Genomic DNA, 18935 nt, shown 5'->3' on the forward strand with positions numbered 1-18935 from the left:
CCCGCTCTCCAATTACCCCCCACAAAGGTAACCACACTGGACAGGACTCAACGGGGCAGCATGTGCTGGAACACAGGGCACGTGTCTAAGCCAAGTACTGCAGCCGGAACAGCCACGTGTAATGCCATCCTGCATCAGGACAACTACTTAACCTGATCCAGTCTTGCCCCATTTACATTCTGATCCTTCTATCATTCCTGTTCAGGCTACATAATGCAAACCAAACAGGACACACGAGATTAATTTTTTTTTCTGGCTACAAGTTTGGTCAGCACAAAACAACAAATTTATTTAACACAAAGCAATCTCCAACTTCACTGAGGTGGCTGACCACGTCCACGACCAAATCCGCCTCTCTGCAAGAGAAAACAGACATCAGCGTTAGTAGCACGCCAGGCAGCAGGCCTCGTTATCACAGGACAGGGGCTAGAATGTATGGCTCAAGAGCTCAGGCCATAAATCCCAGCCCCGCCTCTTACTACGAGGTCACATTCACCTCCTAGGCCAGTTTCCACACCTGTAAAATGGGAATATGGATACCCACTCAAGAGTGTGTTCACAAATACACACACATCCCCAGCACAGGACGAGATCTTGTGCCTGCCACACACACCTCCTTTCCACAAATGAGGGCGCAGAGAACACCTGCGTGCGTGGAGACCTGCCACAGGACAGCTGTTGCTGCAACAGTGCTATGGCCGCCCCCGCGCCAGGCATTTTACCCAGACCAACCTCACAAGTACCTGACATAGCTACAATCATAACGTCTATTTTACGGATGCGGAAGCAGGCACGGAGGGGATGTGCCCGATACCACACCATCTGTAGAAGAGAAAGGACGTGACTCCAGCCATCTTGGTTCTAGAGCTCACTCAAGTTTGTAATTCTTAACCCTAAGTTTTAGTTCATGAAATTAAGGGAGTTACAATTATGATGCTCATTAATGAAGAAACCAATACGCCACATGTAGTACTGATTTGGGGGACTCATTTCAGGAATTTACGTATTTACAAAAGTTTGCATACTGTATCTTAACGTAAAAACTCTTGAAATTCATGGATTGGGGGGGGGGGGGAAGGAACTGCAACAAGGGGCGGGACCCACCGCACTGTATCCTATCCCTAGAACTTGCAGACCCCCAGGGCCAATGCCAGAACAACGACTGTCTCTGGAGAGCCAATAAGGATACTCACAAACTGGAACTCAGTTGCTGACCCAGCCCCGGCCTCAGCTTTCTTGTCGGCACCAGCTGGAAGGAGAAACACCAATTCAGAGTCATCATATGTTACGACCTGTTACAGACCAAGGGAAGAGACAAATCTCCAGCCCAATTCTGCAGGAAAAGCCATGTCAGCAAATGATTAGCATCTAGCTTACAGATAAAGAGATAAAGGACACAAAGGCCTACAGAAGCAAAAAGCAACATTGTCGTGACCATGGTAAAGAACATATAAAATAAAAGATCCAGTGCTGCCCTGACCTATATGGCAGCCACTAGCCCAAACTGAGGTGTGTGCAAAATACATATAAGATGTCAAGATTTAAGAGAACGCAAAAGATCTCATTAATACTTATACAGTTCACACATTAAAATAACATTTAAAAATATATTGGATTTGGGGAGCCTGGCTGGCTCAGCTGGTAGAGCATGCAACTCCTCATCTTGGGGTTGTAGGTACGAGTCCCATGTTGGGTGTCATCACTTAAAAATAAAATCTTAAAAAATAATAACACGATAAACTATACTGGATTTAAAATATTATCGCTGTAAACTATTTCCACTTGCTGTACATGAGGCCACTAGGAAATGTTATGGTTCACATGAGGGTGGGGAGTGACAGCACCAACAGGGAGCGTAGTCTCCGTAAATCTTGTTCCGTGAGGTCTCTTTTTGGCCCATTTCAGACCACAGGCTCTTGTCCCCTCACTCCCCTGCCCCCTTGACAAGCAAGCTACCATGTCCGAAACTCAGGCTGCTCTCACCTGAAATGCTCATCCCCCCTCAACTTGGGGACCCGAGGCTCAGGCCCAACCTCACATCCTCTGGAGAACTACTCCCTGACTGATTCTGCATGTGGTGGGACTTCTAATAAGAGCAACCATTAACTTTCTCTGCACTGACAGCCTGTTGGAAAAATTCTTTCTTACTATCCAGTAACATACTCAAGTCAAGTGCTCACTTCTATTTCACGTTTCAAGAATCAGGAACCATGACAAGAGACAGACAAAAGTGGAATAAGTTAATGAAAATTCCCCTTCATGCCTTGCTTTCATATCATAATTAATTGCTTCTAAACAAGATATAGACTCTTTAAAAAATCCCGAGCCCAGGACGCCTGGGTGGTTCAGTCTGTTAAGCGTCTGCCTTTGGCTCAGGTCATGATCCCAGGGTCCTGGGATCAAGCCCCATGTGGGGCTCCCTGCTCAGCAGGAAGTCTGCTTCTCCCTCTCCCTGCCGCTGCCCGTTTGTGCTCTGTCTCAAATAAATAAGTAAAATATATTTTTTTTAAATCTTAAAACAAAACAAAAAAAACAAACCCAAACCCTGGGACGCCTGGGTGGCTCTGCTGGTTAAATGTCTGTCTTTGGCTCAGGCGATGATACCAGCCAGGGTCCTGGGATCCAGTCCTGCATCAGGCTCCTTGCTCAGCAGGGAGACTGCTTCTCCCTCTGCCTGTCACGCCCCTGCTTGTGTGCTAACAAATAAAATCTTAAAAAAAAAAAAAAAAAAAAAAAAGTCCCAAGCCCTACCACGGTCCACAGAGCTATGAGACCCACACCTTCATCTGACTCTCCTGCTGTCTTCTGGTTAAGAAAGCCAGGTATCTTCAGCTCTTCCCCCAGAGAGCCACTGGCTGACTCCTTCCTTCAGGTGTTTGCTTGAATCGTACTTCTTCAGCTTTCCCCGAAAACCCCACTGAAAATTGCACCATCCATCCGCCTGCTTGAATTTTTCCCTGTAGCACCCAGGCAACGGACATATTATATATTCATTTTTGCTTACCACTTTCCTACTACAAAAATGCAATTTCAATGATAAAGGTCTTTTGTCTGTTATACACCCTACTGTCTCTCCAGCTCCCAGAACACTGCCTGGCAAGTCAGATACTGAATATACATTGACTGAACGAACGAACATCTGTTACTCCAGGTCAATGAAAACACCTGCTATTTGAAAACAAGACTTTGAACTATTTTTTTTAAGAAAACAACAAAGATAATTTAAGTGGGTGCCCTCAAGGAGCTTTTGACACAGGAACACAACCACAAAACTAAGAAAAGCATGTTGCTTTCTTGAAAGATTTCAATTTTGCTTTAGTTAAAGGTGAAGAGGGCTTTTCTCCTAATCCCATCCAACAAATCCCTGCAAGGGCAAGAAACATAAAGGACTCCAGCCAGAGATAAATCTTTCCTCGTCACCCTGGCACTTTTAAGGGCTGAGCCCCCACCAGGGTGACTGAAAATCCAGAGATTCTCCCCCAACGCCCCTGATAGAGATGACGCATTACTCACGGGGCACAGCGCTTCGTCTGTAGGTGTCTCTGTCAGCTTCCCCTCGTGTGAGTCTTGCAGGTCGCTCTCCCTCCAGACCTATACAAATTAAACCACACTGTGAATCTAGGGCAATGTGGGAACTCTGTCCCCTTCAGGCCAAGAAAAGTGAAACTGCTCTCTCATTCTCACTGGCACCAACTTAATTATGATGGGTTAAAGGGGACAGAACTCTTGGACCCAGAGCTGTCAGCTAGAAATTTTGTCATCACTGACACTGGCTCCTCAAAAGTCTAGGAGAATACTTACAATTAAAAGCCCACCCATGTGCAAAAGGATTGCTTTTTTCTATTGTATTTCTCAACACAGACACACATTTTCCAATTACTCGGCAAATTAAGCAATCCAACCATTTCTACAAACATCTGAAGAGCCAAAATTCTGAACCTGACCCATCTCTGAAGTGGAAAATCTCCTATGCAAACAGCACCGTAAGCTGAAAGCCCCACCTCCAGTAGTCAGTGTATATATACAGAGGCCACCAGGAGTCCTTTAGCTGCCCTGGGCTTCTCCACACACCTCACTACAGGCTGTGGGATATATATGAAGGCAGACTTAAAAGCTACTTTCAAAACATTCTCATAAACACCGGAAGTTTAATCTAGTACTCTCTACTTAGTTACCCTGGAACTTTACTTCAAGTCCACATGATTAGAATGTAGACTGCAGTTGATCTAGAACACAGGTTTGAACTGCATGGGTTCATGATTCCTTTTTTGATAAGTAAAAATATAGTAGTACAGAAAATATATTTACTTAAGATTTTCTTAACCTTAAGATTACAGTACAAAACCGATATACAAAATATATGTCAATCAACTATTTGTTATCACTAAGACTTCTGGTTAACAGTAGTCTGTTAATGTTTTCAAAAAATCAAGTTACCCATGGATTTTGGACTATGGCGTTAGGGGTAGGGTCGGGGACGGGGACAATGACAACACAGGCACCCCAACCCTTAAATTGTTCCAGGGTCTACTATATTTTTTTTAAGTATGAGAAGTTAGGATTGAACCTGCAGTGAGTGGCTAAAATAAATAAATGCCAGGTCCCATCTATGCCAACCAAATCAGAATCTGTAGGGGCGCAGACAGTGGAACTCCCCCACTCCCCACCACAGATACATAATCCCACCTACCCACTAGAATCCCCTAAAAAGCAGTCATAAAAAATACAGATTTCTGAGTGCTACCAAGCCTCTCTCCAGAGGAACCCGGACAGTCTGGCGATCATCTGTTTTTAGGAATCTCTGCACCAAGCCCACAAACCGCTCCTCCTACAAAGTTCCTGTGACAAGTTCTTTCAGAACCCAAGGAAAGAGAACCATAACCTCGATGAAATGCAACAATGAGCCAGCGATGACCTCGAGCCAGAATGTAATTCACCATCCCCCTACAAGCACATCCTTTCACACTACGATTATGTACACATCCGTTCTCCCCTATTTGACTTTTGATTATTTTTGCTTCCATTGCCAAGAACTCTAGAAGACTCTCCATTTCTTTCACATGTGGTAAACAGCTTTGCTCCGTCCTGCAAAAGTTACTCAACACTCAACCACATGTGCCTGGACGCAGACTATGTTCTGTGTTTAATGGCACCTCCTGGGATGACCTGAAGACCTGACACGACTGCGGTTCCATGAGAAGTCCCACGCCAGTGGACAAAGGTTCCAGGACTTGGCTGAGGTCCTGCATGCCAGAGCCCCCTCTAAAGTAGGCACCAATGGTGTATTTTAAGACCTCTTCTGTGCCCCCTCCCTCTCAGTTTCACGTATACCCTTCCCCGGGGAAACAGCAGCTTCAGAGCAAACCTTTACACGAACAATGTAACATACCTTTGGGCCGTGGTCTGCCAGTCTCAGGGCGGCTGCGGCGCAGGGTGGCAGGCACAATCTCGGGGGGCAGGTGGAGGTAATCACGGAGATACTGGATACCCTCGTTGGTAAGATACCAGTAGAAATGCCTCCAGGCAAACTGTTCCTTTACGTAGCCTCGTGATTTGAGAGACTGGAAGACAGAACGCGACTGTCAAGACATAACCAGAGGCTTGAATCTACAAACTCGGTGCAAAAGGAAGCTACACTGCGTAGACAAGTTTTCACGGTGTATCTACCTCAGTGCCCTTCAAGGCAGCAAGCAGCTTTGGCTGTCCTGACCTCTCCTTGGAATCTGCCTCGAACATTTAGTGGAAAATCCCTCCCTCTGCACCCCACTCGAGCAGCCCCCAGGCTACCTGCATGGCCTTCATGACGTGAAGGTTGGGCACATTCTTGTCTGCCAGCTCAGGGTGTTTGGGCATGTGGACATCCTTCTTGGCCACCATCACCCCCTCCTTGAAAAGGAGTTCATAAATGGCAATTCGGTTCTTCTTGGGCATCAACATCTGGAAGGAAGCGCATCATCAAGAGCATTTCTGAGCAACGGAGCCAGGGTCCAGCAACCAAGCTCAGGACCCCAGAACGACCCCCAGGGAATCACTGTCCAATGGGCTGCAACCTCAAACCACACCGAGGAAAACATGCAGGGAGGAGAATTTCAAACCCTGCAAAACTGAAAGCCGCCAGTTACCCCCCTTCGCCTCCCAAAAACGCTTGAGAGAAAAGTTGCCGCGACTTTCGAGCAGAACAGGAGCAGGGTTACTGTTCGCTCCAGACTTCATTCTCACCCCACAAAAGTATAACGTGGGGACGGCGGGCGCAAACCCTGTCTGTACTCCCGGAGCATCTGGGGGAACATCAGCAACTGTCCCTAGCGCGGAACAGCGCGGCATACCTTCGGGGACGCAGGGAGGACCCGGAGGGGAGCCAGCCCTCCATTCTTGTCAGGCCGCTGACCCCAAATTAAAGGGCCAAGGCCTTCGCGCCCTCATCTCCTACCGCTCTTCGCCCAGACTAGAGCTCCAGGGCCAGGCAAAGAGGCGGCCCGGGGTGAGGGACTCCGATTCGAAACAAAAGCGGGCGAGCGGGGCGCAGTCTCCCTAACCTCGCCAGAAGAGTCGCCGCGACACAAGGGCTTCAATCCTGCCCTCCTCGGCCTCCGCCAACGGGACGCCAATCTTCTACCAGCGCCCCACTAGCCCCCCCGAAGTGCGCCCCCGGCCCCCTCACCACTCAAAAATGGGCGTGCGGGGAGCTGGAGAGCGGCCCCCCCGCCCCGACCAAGGGGAGGAGCGGCGACTACAACAGCCGGAGAGTCAGGATGGACGCCGATGGAACCCGGACCACGGAGAAACTCACCTCGGCGGCTGCTACGTCCGGGGCCGGGGCTGGAAAGGAAGGGGCATGCGCGGCGCGGTGCGGCGTCTCTTCCGGGCTGGCGTGCTCCGCCTCCCGCGAGGACCCACGGGCTGCCTGGGGTGGCCTCGGCGGTGCCTGAGAGACCGGTGACTCCGGACCTTGGCGGACCTTGACCTCCCTGGTGACACACACACGTGGGGACCGCCGCTGGAACCTGTGAGCCTGCGTGCTTGATCGGAAAATGGTTACTTTAATGCTTGGACAGGCACTTTAGAAACGCTACTTCTTTATTTCCTACCGATGAATTAACTTACTATTATGGACATAATAGATGCTCTTTGCGCGGGGAGAGAACATACAGACAAAACAATAACAATAATAAAAGAATAAAACAGAATCCATTAACACTTCGGTATATGTTCTTCCTAACTCAAAGGCACCTAAGCGAATATATGTATGTATTTGACAAAAATGGGATGTTTTGCGTGTACATTATGTAAGATGTGGCGGGTGACCTGTGTTTTTCCACTTACCAATACATCATGAATCTCTTTTCATGTTAATACTTAAATTGTAATCACAGTAGTCCACTGGTGGATAGTTTAATAAACACTCTATGACTGGATATATATTTTTAAAACCTTTCACTATTATAAGTAATAATACCACGCACATATTTGCACAATCGTCCAATATTTTCCTTAGGCTATGTTCCTGGAAGTTGTAATTATTGAGTAATAAAGTACACATTTTTACATTTTTGACACAGTCTACATTGACTTCCAGGAAGGATTATCAATTTCATTGTAGTCATCAGTTATTAACAAGGCTCACTTCCCCATTAACCCTGCTGGGATTGGATAATATTCTCATTTATTTTTTGTCAGTCTGATAGATAAGAAATATTAATTTCATTGCTTTTTAAATTTACTTTCCTTGATTACTTCTGTGGCTCAGCATTTGTATTCCTTCTTTTATAAATCGTTCATTTCCATGATCAGTTTTCGTATTGAAAGTTTTTTGCTATTGATTTGAAATCACTCTTTACATATGAAACCTATTAATCCTTTGTCACGTACTTTTTCAAGGATTTCCCCCCTTTTTTCATTTGTCTTAATTTTCATGGTATTTTGAAGTAGAAGTTTCACATTTCTTTATATCCAAATCTTTATGGTTTCAGACTTTGGTACAATGCTTAAAAAAGTCACTCAACATCTCAAGATTATATAAATATTCACCTAGGTTTTTTCAAGTATTTTTTTGTGGTTTTATTTAAAAATAAATATTTGTCAGTTTTGCAAGATGGCAAGAATTCTGGAGCTTGGTTGCACAACAATGTGAATTAATACTACTGAACTGTATACTTAAAAATGGCTAAGAGACACCTGGTGGCTTAGTCAGTTGGGTATCTGTTGAATTCCACTCAGGTCATGATCTCGGGGTCCTGGTATCGAGCCCCAAGTTGGGCTCTGTGCTCATACTGGAGTCTGCCTGAGGATTCTCTCTCCTTCTGCCTCTGCCCACCCCCCTGCTCACGCACTTTCTCTCTCTCAAATAAATGAATCTTTAAAAAAATGGTTACGATAGTAAATTTTATGTTATGTATATTTTACCACAATTAAAAAAATAAGTATTCACAATGTGTTTACAGAAAATTTTTAAAAAGAATCTTGAACATATGGACAAGGAGCAACATAATCTAAGGATTGGTCAAGATTGAAAAAATACAATAAAACTTCCAGATGTGAAAACTAAAATGATTGACATTTAAAACTTAATTTAAAAAGAATAAACAATAGGGGCGCCTGAGTGGCTCAGTCCTTAAGCGTCTGCCTTCGGCTCAGGGCGTGATCCCGGTGTTATGGGATCGAGCCCCACATCAGGCTCCTCTGCTATGGGCCTGCTTCTTTCTCTCCCACTCCCCCTGCTTGTGTTCCCTCTCTCGCTGGCTGTCTCTCTCTCTGTCGAATAAATAAATAAAATCTTTAAAATAAATAAATAAAAATAAAAAGAATAAACAATAGACTTGACACACTTGAAGAATAAACAATACTTTTCACACATTTCAGTGAAATGGAAGGTAGAAGTGAAAAAAAATATTCACAGTGCAGTCCAGAGATTAAAAGAGATGGAATATTTGAAAGAAAGGATAGAGAGAGAAAGTCTCCTATATATCTAAGTGAAATCTCATAGGGAAATAATAGAGAATGTAAGAAAGAGACCCTCAGAATGTTTTCCAGAATTAGTGGAAAATAACACACCTCAGATTCACTGAGCTCATCAAATCCCAAGTTGGATTACATAAAAACATATCCATCCCCACAAACAAAAGAACCCAAATAACATCAAATATATATATATATATATATATATATATATATACCCATGCCTATAATATCATAATGAAATTGCACCACATCAAAAACAAAGAGAAAAAAACAACAACAAATGAAGAGAAGATCTGAAAAGCAGGAAAAGACAGGTAGGACTGCTCTCTTCCTAGCAGCAACAATGGAATGCCCTCTATTGAAATACAGTCTCCTAAGTCTCTTCTTTATGATAGCTAGGGTGATCCCTCTACAACATCAAACCATGTCATTCCCCTGCTTAAAACCCTCAATGATTCCCTTGTTCACCTGCAAAAATATTTAATCTTTTTTGTGACTTAATTATGTTTAGATCTTTTAGCCTCCAGGAATGTTTTCTAATGTAAAATGTTTCCCTCCAAAGGGTTAGCTGCCATCTCAACATCATTTCTTCAATAAGCTAAGCTTCTATTTCTCTGAAATATCACTATATTGTTATGAGAGATGAATTCAGTTTTAGATTTTGTTGCATTCATGCCTATGAGACACACTGGTGAAAATACCAGTATAATTTTACTTTATTTTTTATTTTTCAAGTTTTTATTTTAATTCTGGTTAGTTAACATACAGTATTATGTTAGTTTCAGGTGTGCAGTATAGTGATTCAACCCCAGTATAATTTTAGATAAAGAACTCAGAATTTGTCCTGTGGGAGAGAGCTGGGTTAGATTAGGTAAGGGAATAATCTAAGATGTTGTAAGGATCTGAGATCATCTAGAGACAGTGTAGAGTGAGAAGGGGATGAGGAGGGACCCCACAGAACTTCCCAGCTCACCCTGAAATGAACTGGGAACACACATGGATGGTATTCCTGTGGGTGTCTCCTTCCCTGGATAGAGCCTTGTGATGGGCAAGGACAATGCTTTTCTCCCTCAGCATCCTCTCCAGCAGTGAGCGCAATATCTCACACATTAGGTATACTTAAAAAATGTTTCCAGAATAAACAGTAACCTCATGGGAAGCAGAAAAGATAAGGGGTTATTAAGTAGGGAAGGACGAATAATAACTTCCGACTTCCCAGAAGACCTCTCCCATGACAGTACATCCTTGAGTTCACTCGAATTCCATTCAACAGTTAGGCACGGAGCACCTGGAGCTGGGCCAGGTGGGGGGGAAAGGCTGGGGGCAGGAACACACATGGACCCCACGCCAAGCATCAAATACCTGTGTATTTGTGCTGGGAGCTATGAAGAAGATGATCAGGGTGACAGAGAGTAATGGGGAGCGAGGAGGTTGAAACCGATGGAGGAGTTGAGCGTGGGTTGAGAACAGGCTGGGAACAGGCTCCTGCGAAAGGCTCCACTGCAGAGGAGCACTTGAATTGAAAGGCAGCCAGCGTGGCTAGGACATGGTGAACAAGGAAGGCACACTGGGACAGGTACAAGTGGCCTCGGGAAGGAGTTAGGAGTTTATTCAAAGTGTAATGAAAAGCCACAGGTTCCAAGAAGTAGTGACGGGGTGCCTGGCTGGCTCAGTCCGTAGAGCACGTGACTCTTGATCGCAGGGTCCTTTTTTTCCCCATGGTTATTTTGTATTTTATTGAACTGATGTACATTTCACCGTTTCTGAGACGTAAAGTTAACAGAGGACTAAGAATGTGGAATGGAAAAGAGGGAGAAGCCATCCACAGATTTGACTAAACTAGAAAGGTACATAATTCTTTGGGCTGAAATCGAGGGAAAATCCTGCTGAACTGAAAAGAGGTCCTTGGTTTCTATCAAAAATCTCCTAAAGCCTCTTTTAATAGAAGGATCAGCTTATGGAAAAACTCCCAAATTGCACAAAACTCCATTAGGCAGGAGAAATGGGCGGGATAGAAGGACTTGGGCTATGGGGGAAGATCTGTGGCAGGGACGGCTGGGCTGGAGGGCCCTGCTCAGGCCCCGGACCTGGAGGTAGGAGCAGGCTGGGAAGAAGTCTAGAGGCCCATTAGCGTATTCACCCAAAGCCGTTACTTCCTAGTCAGTCTGTAGGATGTGGCTGCTTTCCTCAGACAGGGGTTGCAAGGTCCACATTGGGTGTAGAGATTACTTAAAAATAAAATCTTAAAAAAAGGTAGTGGCAGGATCAGATGTATGTTTTAAGATTAACTTTATAAAGATCAACACCATTTTTACTACTCCCATGTTATGCTGTGCTTAAGGTATAAGTATGTCACCTGCCACTCGTTAAAGACGAAGAAACCCCAAAGAACCAAAAGCCCAGAGTGCCTGGGTGGCTCAGTCAGTTAAGTGTCTGCCTTTGGCTCAGGTCATGATCCCAGGGTCCTGGGGTCCAGCCTAAGTCCGCCTCCCTGCTCAGGGGGAGTCTGCTTCTCTCCCTCCCTCTGCCCCTCCCCCTGCTTGAGCGCGCTCATGTGTGCCCAAACTTGCTCTCTCTCTCTCTCTCTCTCTCTCTCGCAAATAAGTAAATAAAATCTTCAAAAAAAAAAAAAAAAGAACCAAACGCCCAAAGCTGAGGCTTAGAGAAATAGTTGTTTCTTTCTAGGTCACAGAGGTAACAGGTGATGGAACTGGAGTCTGACTGCTCCCTTAGGCTTTCTCTCTGCAGTGGAGTGGGTTTTTTTTTTTGCTCTGGCCGAGGGCAGGGGCTACCAGCCAGAGCTCAGAACTCAGTGCAGCTAGAGGAGGGGCTCTGACTCTCCAGGGATTTGATCTCACCCCTGTTGCCCGTTAGAATCCCTTGGGAGGTTTTTAAAAACCCATTCACCCAGGCCACACCCCAGACCAATTTAGTCAGCCGCTCTGGGGTGGAGCCCAGGCGTATTTTATTTTTCCGTTTTTCTTGACGTGTAATATATGTACAGTAAAGTGCACAACTCTTCAGCTTCCAACTCAATGTATTTGTGTGTGTGTGTGTGTGTGTGTGTGTGTGTGTAAATCCGTGTTAACTACCGTCTGGATCAAGAGGATCGAGAGACGGAGTATGATCAACCCCAAAAGTCTCCAGTCAATGCCCCGCGCCCGCTCCCAGGGACGCACTCTCCTGACTGACGGCACGGCAGATGTACCTGTCGGTGTCTGGCTACCCCCCCCCCCCCCCCCGTCAGTCAGGTCTGTGAGAATCCATGTCATTGCGCTTAGCAGTTTGTTGCTTTTGTTGCTGCGTGACGTCCGCTGTATAGATATACCACAATTTGCCTATTTACCAGCTGATGGACATCTGAGTTTTTTCCAGTGTTTGGCCACCGTAAATAAAACTGCTGAGAACGTTCTTATACACGTCTTCTGGTGGACATGGGTGCTGGGCAGCGGCATTTCTAAAGCAGCCAACCTTGAGAACCATCAGCTTTGAGGATTCTAGAAACTCCCGAGAGCTCTTGCAGAAGATGGAAGTCAGGGTCTGGGGCCCTGGGGCCCCTGGGAGCCCCAGGTCGGAAATGAGTACACCACGGCTTGTAAAGTTTTTCTAGTTGCAGTTCCTTCCGTTTTGAGGTTCCGGAGCCTTTAGTAGGAATATGTGAAGTGCCAAGAATGGAGGGAGACTTGGGGAGCAGTGCCCCCGAGGGCCAGCATGGTGGCCTCTATTTCTGAGTCTCTGGGAAGAGGGTGGACACGCCCTTTCATAGCCCAGGTAAGGTGAGGCACTGGCTGTCACAGCAGTGCATCACACGTCCCCAGCAGACACCTTGGGCCTCACCGTTTCCCCACATCTCTCTTCACCACATCTAGAATAGCTTTCTAATCCTGTAGCCTGTTACTTCCTCCCACTCCTGAAGAAACCTCCTCAAAAGAGCCATCTGTGCTGCGAATTTTCATTTATAGCTCGCACAGCATATGTGAGTTTGTGCTATGTAGGTAGATGGCTGCTGATACGTTCCTGGACACGCACACACACGCCCACGCCCACACACACACACGCATGCGTACATGCACGTGCGCGCCAGTCGCCCACACCTGGCGCCGTGGGGCTGACGGTGGGATTTCTCCTGGCTCAGTATCCTCCAAAGGGAGCCTGACCATCCCCTCCACAGGGGCACACTGTATATGGACAACCTCTCCTTCAGTGACTGTCACCTCTTTGCCTGTCATTGTGTGGGGCAGCTCCTCTGAACTGCCCCGCCTGGAGCCATGATTATTTCCCCAAATTATTTGATAACGATCAGTGTGGAGGCAAAAACGGTAGACAGAGTTCAAGGAATGCCACATCTTCACAGCCTGTTGGATCTGTTGCCTTGCAGCCCTCTCGTTACTGCTGCAGAGATGATCCACGTGGCTGTCAGGGTCTGGTTCATCCCCCGTCACCTGTAAACCTCTGAGCATTTCTCATACTCCCTTGTTTTCTTTTTAACTGTCTAATTACATTTTTGAATACCTGTTTACAGCTGGAAAAAACTGACGCTTGGGAAGTTTTGGAACGTCAGCTCCGTGAGGGCGGGGATTTCTGCCAGCAGAGTGCGTTGCTGGTGAGCTGGTATCCCAAGCAGCCCAGGACAGTGCCTGGCACACAGGAGGGGCTCAGGAAAGATTTCTTAATACATGAAGCTTGTGGTGCATTTTGGTTTGAAACTCCTAGCTCAGGGCGCCTGGGTGGCTCAGTTCGTTAAGCATCTACCTTCGGCTGGGGTCATGGTCCCAGGGTCCTGGGATCAAGCCCTACAATGGGCTCCCTGCTCAGGGGGGAGTCTGCTTCTCCCTCTCCCACTCCCCCTGCTTGTGCTCTCTCGCTCTCTGTCAAATAAATAAATAAAATCTTTGAAAAAGAAGAAGAAAGAAACTCCTAGCTCAATATCCTTTCCCCACTGAGTTTCTTTCCTCATCACAGTCCACCAGCTCAAGCAAGGTAGCCACACTCCTCTCTGGAGTTCCCTCTCCCGGCCCCCATTTGAGCTTCTCTCTACCTTCGCTGTTGAGAGCACAGACTCCTACCCAGCCTGCTGCAAATCTCCAACCTTGTGGAGTTGAGGGAAGGATGACAAGAGTTCACACAAGGGATGCATTTGGAGCAGGGTCTTGCACACAGCAAGCACTCAAGAAATGTTGTATCATCTTAAATTTTTTAAATTTATTTTTCACTATTTCATTATAAAATAAAATATGGGAAACCACAGGGGCGCCTGGGTGGCACAGCGGTTAAGCGTCTGCCTTCGGCTCAGGGCGTGATCCCGGTGTTACGGGATCGAGCCCCACATCAGGCTCCTCTGCTATGAGCCTGCTTCTTCCTCTCCCACTCCCCCTGCTTGTGTTCCCTCTCTCGCTGGCTGTCTCTGTCTGTGTTAAATAAATAAATAAAATCTTAAAAAAAAAAAAGGGAAACCACAGAAAATAAAGGCATAGGGGCACCTGGGTGGCTCCGTCAGTTAAGTGTCTGCATTTGGCTCCTGGGTCCTGGGATCAAGCCCCATGTGGGGCTGGATGCTCAGCGGGGAGCCCGCTTCTCTCTCTGCCTCTGCCCCTCCCCCTGCTTGTGCTCTCTCCCTCTCTCAAATAAATAAATGAAATCTTAAAAAAAAAAAAAAGAAAAGAAAGGTATAGCTTCGTGAATTTTTATAAGGCAAATGCCCTTGTAACCACAATACCAACTTTAAGTTTTGACAAATATATGCAGTCATGTAACCACCAATCATGATATAAGAACATTTGCATTCACCCAAAAAATTCCATTGTGCCCCTTTGTGCCTCACAGGGTCCAGGCGGCTACTGCTTTTTGTCACTACAGATTAAATTTCCCTTTTCTAAAATTTTGTATAAATGAAATCATATGGTATATTCTTTTTTTGTGAATAGCTTCTTTCACTCCGCATAATGGTTTTAAAATTTATTCTTGTTGTAGCCTGTTTCAGTATTTCCTTTCTACTGCTCCTGTGTAGTATTCCATTGAACAAATATTTTGGGTACATTTATGCATTCCACTTTTGATGGACATCCAGGTTGTTAGTGGTGTTTGGCTATCATGAATAAAGCTGCTGTGAACATTAGTATACAGGTTTTGTCATGGACATATGCCTCCATTCTCTTGGGTAAATAGCTGGGAGTGGGATTGCTAGATTGCATAGGAGGCATGTGTTAAAATTTACGTGAGGGGCGCCTGGGTGGCTCAGTTGGTTAAGTGTCTGCCTTCGGCTCGGGTCATGATCCTGGGACCCTGGGATCAGGCTCCTTGCTCAGCAGGTAGCCTGCTTCTCCCTCTCCCTCTGCCACTACACCTGCTTGTGCTCTCTCGCTCTCTGAGGGAAAACAAAAATCTTGGGCGCCTGGGTGGCTCAGTCAGTTAGGTGTCCGACTCTTGGTTTCAGCTTAGGTCACGATCTCGCGGTCATGGGATCGAGCCCCACGTTGGGCTCCTTGCTCAGGGCAGAGTCAGCTCCAGAATCTTTCTCCCTCTCCCCCTACCCGCTTGCATGTGTGCGTGCTCTCTCTCTCGCTCTCCAATAAATAAATAAGATCTTTTAAAAAAAAGGAAAGTAAATAAAATCTTTTACCCATTACAATGTTTTGAAATTGTGATAAGATATGCATACCACAAAACTTTCCACCATAACCATTTTTAAGTGTATGGTCAGTCTTTTGCCTCTTTCTTTTTCTTTTCTTTTTTTTTTTAAGATTTTATTTATTTATTTGACAGAGACAGAGACAGCCAGTGAGAGAGGGAACACAACCAGGGGGAATGGGAGAGGAAGAAGCAGGCTCATAGCGGAGGAGCCTGATGTGGGGCTCGATCCCACAACACCGGGATCATGCCCTGAGCCAAAGGCAGACGCTTAACCGCTGTGCCACCCAGGTGCCCCTTTTTGCCTCTTTCTAAACCTGGATCATTTTTCCTCTTATTACTGAATTGTAGGAGTGATTTATATAATCTGGACGCCAGTCTTTTTTCAGATATATGTGTTATGAATATTTTCTCCTACTCTGTAGCTTGTCTTTTCATTTCCTTAACAGTGTCTTTTGAAGACCAGAAGTTTCAAAGTTAGTTAATTAATTATTAATAGTCTAATTTATTAATGTTTTAACAACCATGCTTTTGTGTTCTAAGAAATCTTTGTTTACCTGAAGGGCATAAGGATCTGTTTTCCTTTAGAAGTTTTGTCATTTTAACTTTTACGCTTACATCTATGATCCATTTCAAATTAAATTTTGTGTGTGGTGTAAGGATTAAGAGTCTTTTTGTTTCTGATGGACATCTAGTTCTTCCAGTATATTTGTTGAAAAGACGATTCTTTCCACATTGAACAACTTTGGCGCCTTTGTTGAAAATCAATAGACCATAAATTTGTGGACCTGCTTCTGGACTCTTTTCTCCTTCATTGTTCTGTAGGTCTGTCCTGACACCAGCAGCACACTTCCTTGATGCTGTCGCTTTACAGAAAGTCTTGAAATCGGGTAGTTTTTTTAACTTTGTTCTTTTTGTTTTTATTAATTGTTTTGATTTGCTCATTAAAAAATTTTTTTTGAGGGATGCCTGGGTGGCTCAGTCAGTTAAACGTCTGCCTTTGGCTCAGGTCATGATCCCAGGGTCCTGGGATCGAGTCCAGCATCAGGCTTCTTGCTCACTGGGGAGTCTGCCTCTCCCTCTGCCTGCCGCTCCCCCTGCTTGTGCTGACTCTCACTTTCTCTCTCTGACAGATAAATAAATAAAATCTTAAAATAAAATAAAATAAATTTTTGAAAAGCGTCATAAAGACAAAGAAAGACTTTTTTTAAAAAAAGATTTTATTTATTTGTCAGAGAGACCGTGTGCACAAGCAAGGGGAGCAAGGGGAGCGGCAGGCAGAGGAGAAGCAAGCCCCCCGCTGAGCAAGGAGCCCAACGCAGGACTCAACCCCAGGATCCTGGGATCATGACCTGAGCCGAAGACAGCGACTTAACCAACTGAGCCACCTAGGTGTCCCTAGGCAAGGAAAGATTTGCAGATTGAAGGAGATTAAGGAGAAATACCTAAATGCAATGTGGGATCCTGGATCAGAGCCTGGAAACAAAAAGGGATATTAGTAAAAAATTCATGAAATTAAAGTCAGATCTGTGGCTTCATTAGTGTTGTACCCATGTTACCTTCCTATTCTTGGTGATACAGAGACTAACACTAAGAGAAGCAAGGTGGAGGGGGATGAGGGAGCAGAAGGCTAGCTGAAGACAGAGCATAAGCTGACACCCTGCAACCTCCCCTCGCCCCCCACTCCTGGGTGAGACATGTGTGACATTCTTCCAGGAATCTCCCAACTATCTTAATGTTAATACCTTGCTAGAGGGGAAAACAACCTTAACCTTCACAATGGCAAGGCCCCTGGTATCATGTAGGTATCTTATAAGTCAGTCTTCCTTAGCATATGAAAGTTCTTTAGATATTTGTTTATTTATGTATGTATTTATTTATTTTTATTATGTTCAGGTAGCCACTGTATAGGACACCATTAGTTTTTGATGTAATGTTCAATGATTCATTAGTTGTGTATAACACCCATGCTCATCTTTTCCTTACTTCCCCCAACTCCTGAGTATATGATCAGCACTCCTCAAGACCCCGGGGCAGCAGCTCTTTCTGCCCACGGGTCCTGTCCCCGTGCTTTAATAAAGCACCATTTTGCACCAAAGACGTCTCAAGAATTCCTTCTTGGTCATCGGCTCCGAACACCACCCCGCCGATATTCCAAAAGCCTATCAAACGATGTAAGACAACTCTTGGTACTATTCTTGCAACTTTTCTCTAGGTCTCAAATTAGGTCAGAATAAAAAGGTTTTTTATTTTTATTTTTTTAAAAATATTTTATTTATTTATTTGAGAGAGAGAGAGAGAGAGAGAGAGTGTGTGCGCGCGCGCGCGCACACACACAATGGGGGGAGGGGCAGAGGGAGGGCAGGGGAAGGGGCAGGGAAGGGCAGGGAGAGAAGCAGGCTCCATGCTGAGCAGGGAGCTGGATGGGGGGATTCATCCCCCACTTAACCAACCGAGCCACCCAGGTGTCCCTAAAAAAGTGTTTTTAAATGTGCAAACACTGACTGTAACAGCTGTACCAGTCTGGTGCGGGAGGGGCAGGGGCTACGCGAGACTCTACTTGATGCTCAATTTTGCCGTGAATCTGTAACTGCTCTGGGCCGCCTGACTGGCTCAGTCAGTGGAGCGCGTGACTCCTGATTTTAGAACCGTGAGTTTGAGCCCCACATTGGGTGTAGAGGTTATTTAAAAATAAAATCTTAAAAAAAAAAACCTCTAAAAAACAAGGTCTATTAAAAAAGAAAAAAGAAAAAGGTGTAAATAAAAAAGAATGAGATAGAAAAAAAAGCTTAATATGACTTTTTTTTGGGAGGGCAGATAGTTTTCTCCCACTCTTTTTGTTGTTGCTGTGGTAAAATACCTGTAACATACAATTTACCGTCTTCACTATTATTAAGTGGACAGTTCAGAGGCATTAAGCACATTCACACTGTTGTGCAACCATCTCCACCTCCCATCTCCAGAACTCTTCTCATCTTGCAAAACTGAAACTCTATACTCATTAAACAATAACTTCCCGTCCCCCCTCCACCCAGCCTCTGACAACCACCATTTATTTTCTGTCTCTATGTTTTGACTACTCTAAGTATCTAATATAAGTGGAATCATACCGTATTTGTCTTCTGTGGCTGGTTTATTTCACTGAGCATGACGTCCTCAATCTTTATGTTGTCGCACACACACACAATAGGCACAAATGAAGAGAATGAGAAAGAAAAAAAATTGATATGTCTTTAAATTCTCTTTTAATCTGTAGGTTCTCCCTCTGTATTAGTTTTTCTATGCTGTGTAACAAATTGTCACAATTTAGTTGGTTAAAACAAAGCACATTTTAAAAAAAAATTATTATT

The 18935-nt window shown here is 45.1% G+C and overlaps 1 protein-coding gene across 2 annotated transcripts; it reads right to left on the reverse strand.

The window, feature by feature from the left end:
- Nucleotides 1–263: 263 nt before the first annotated feature.
- Nucleotides 264–6898, reverse strand: RPS10 (ribosomal protein S10). Of its 2 annotated transcripts, XM_026482683.4 has the most exons (6): nucleotides 6791–6898; nucleotides 5788–5937; nucleotides 5390–5561; nucleotides 3514–3591; nucleotides 1194–1249; nucleotides 264–356 (listed from the first exon to the last, which is right to left on the reverse strand). In XM_026482683.4, the coding sequence occupies exons 2-6, from the start codon at nucleotides 5935–5937 to the stop codon at nucleotides 315–317; spliced, it is 498 nt and encodes a 165-aa protein (XP_026338468.1). In that variant the 5' UTR covers nucleotides 6791–6898; the 3' UTR covers nucleotides 264–314. The 2 variants fall into 2 exon arrangements, with proteins under 2 accessions (XP_026338468.1, XP_057161074.1); XM_057305091.1 differs by having other exon boundaries at nucleotides 264–1249.
- Between the last annotated feature and the right edge of the window lie 12037 nt (nucleotides 6899–18935).

This window comes from Ursus arctos, unplaced genomic scaffold (assembly GCF_023065955.2).
Source record: "Ursus arctos isolate Adak ecotype North America unplaced genomic scaffold, UrsArc2.0 scaffold_31, whole genome shotgun sequence".
Lineage (NCBI taxonomy): Eukaryota > Metazoa > Chordata > Mammalia > Carnivora > Ursidae > Ursus > Ursus arctos.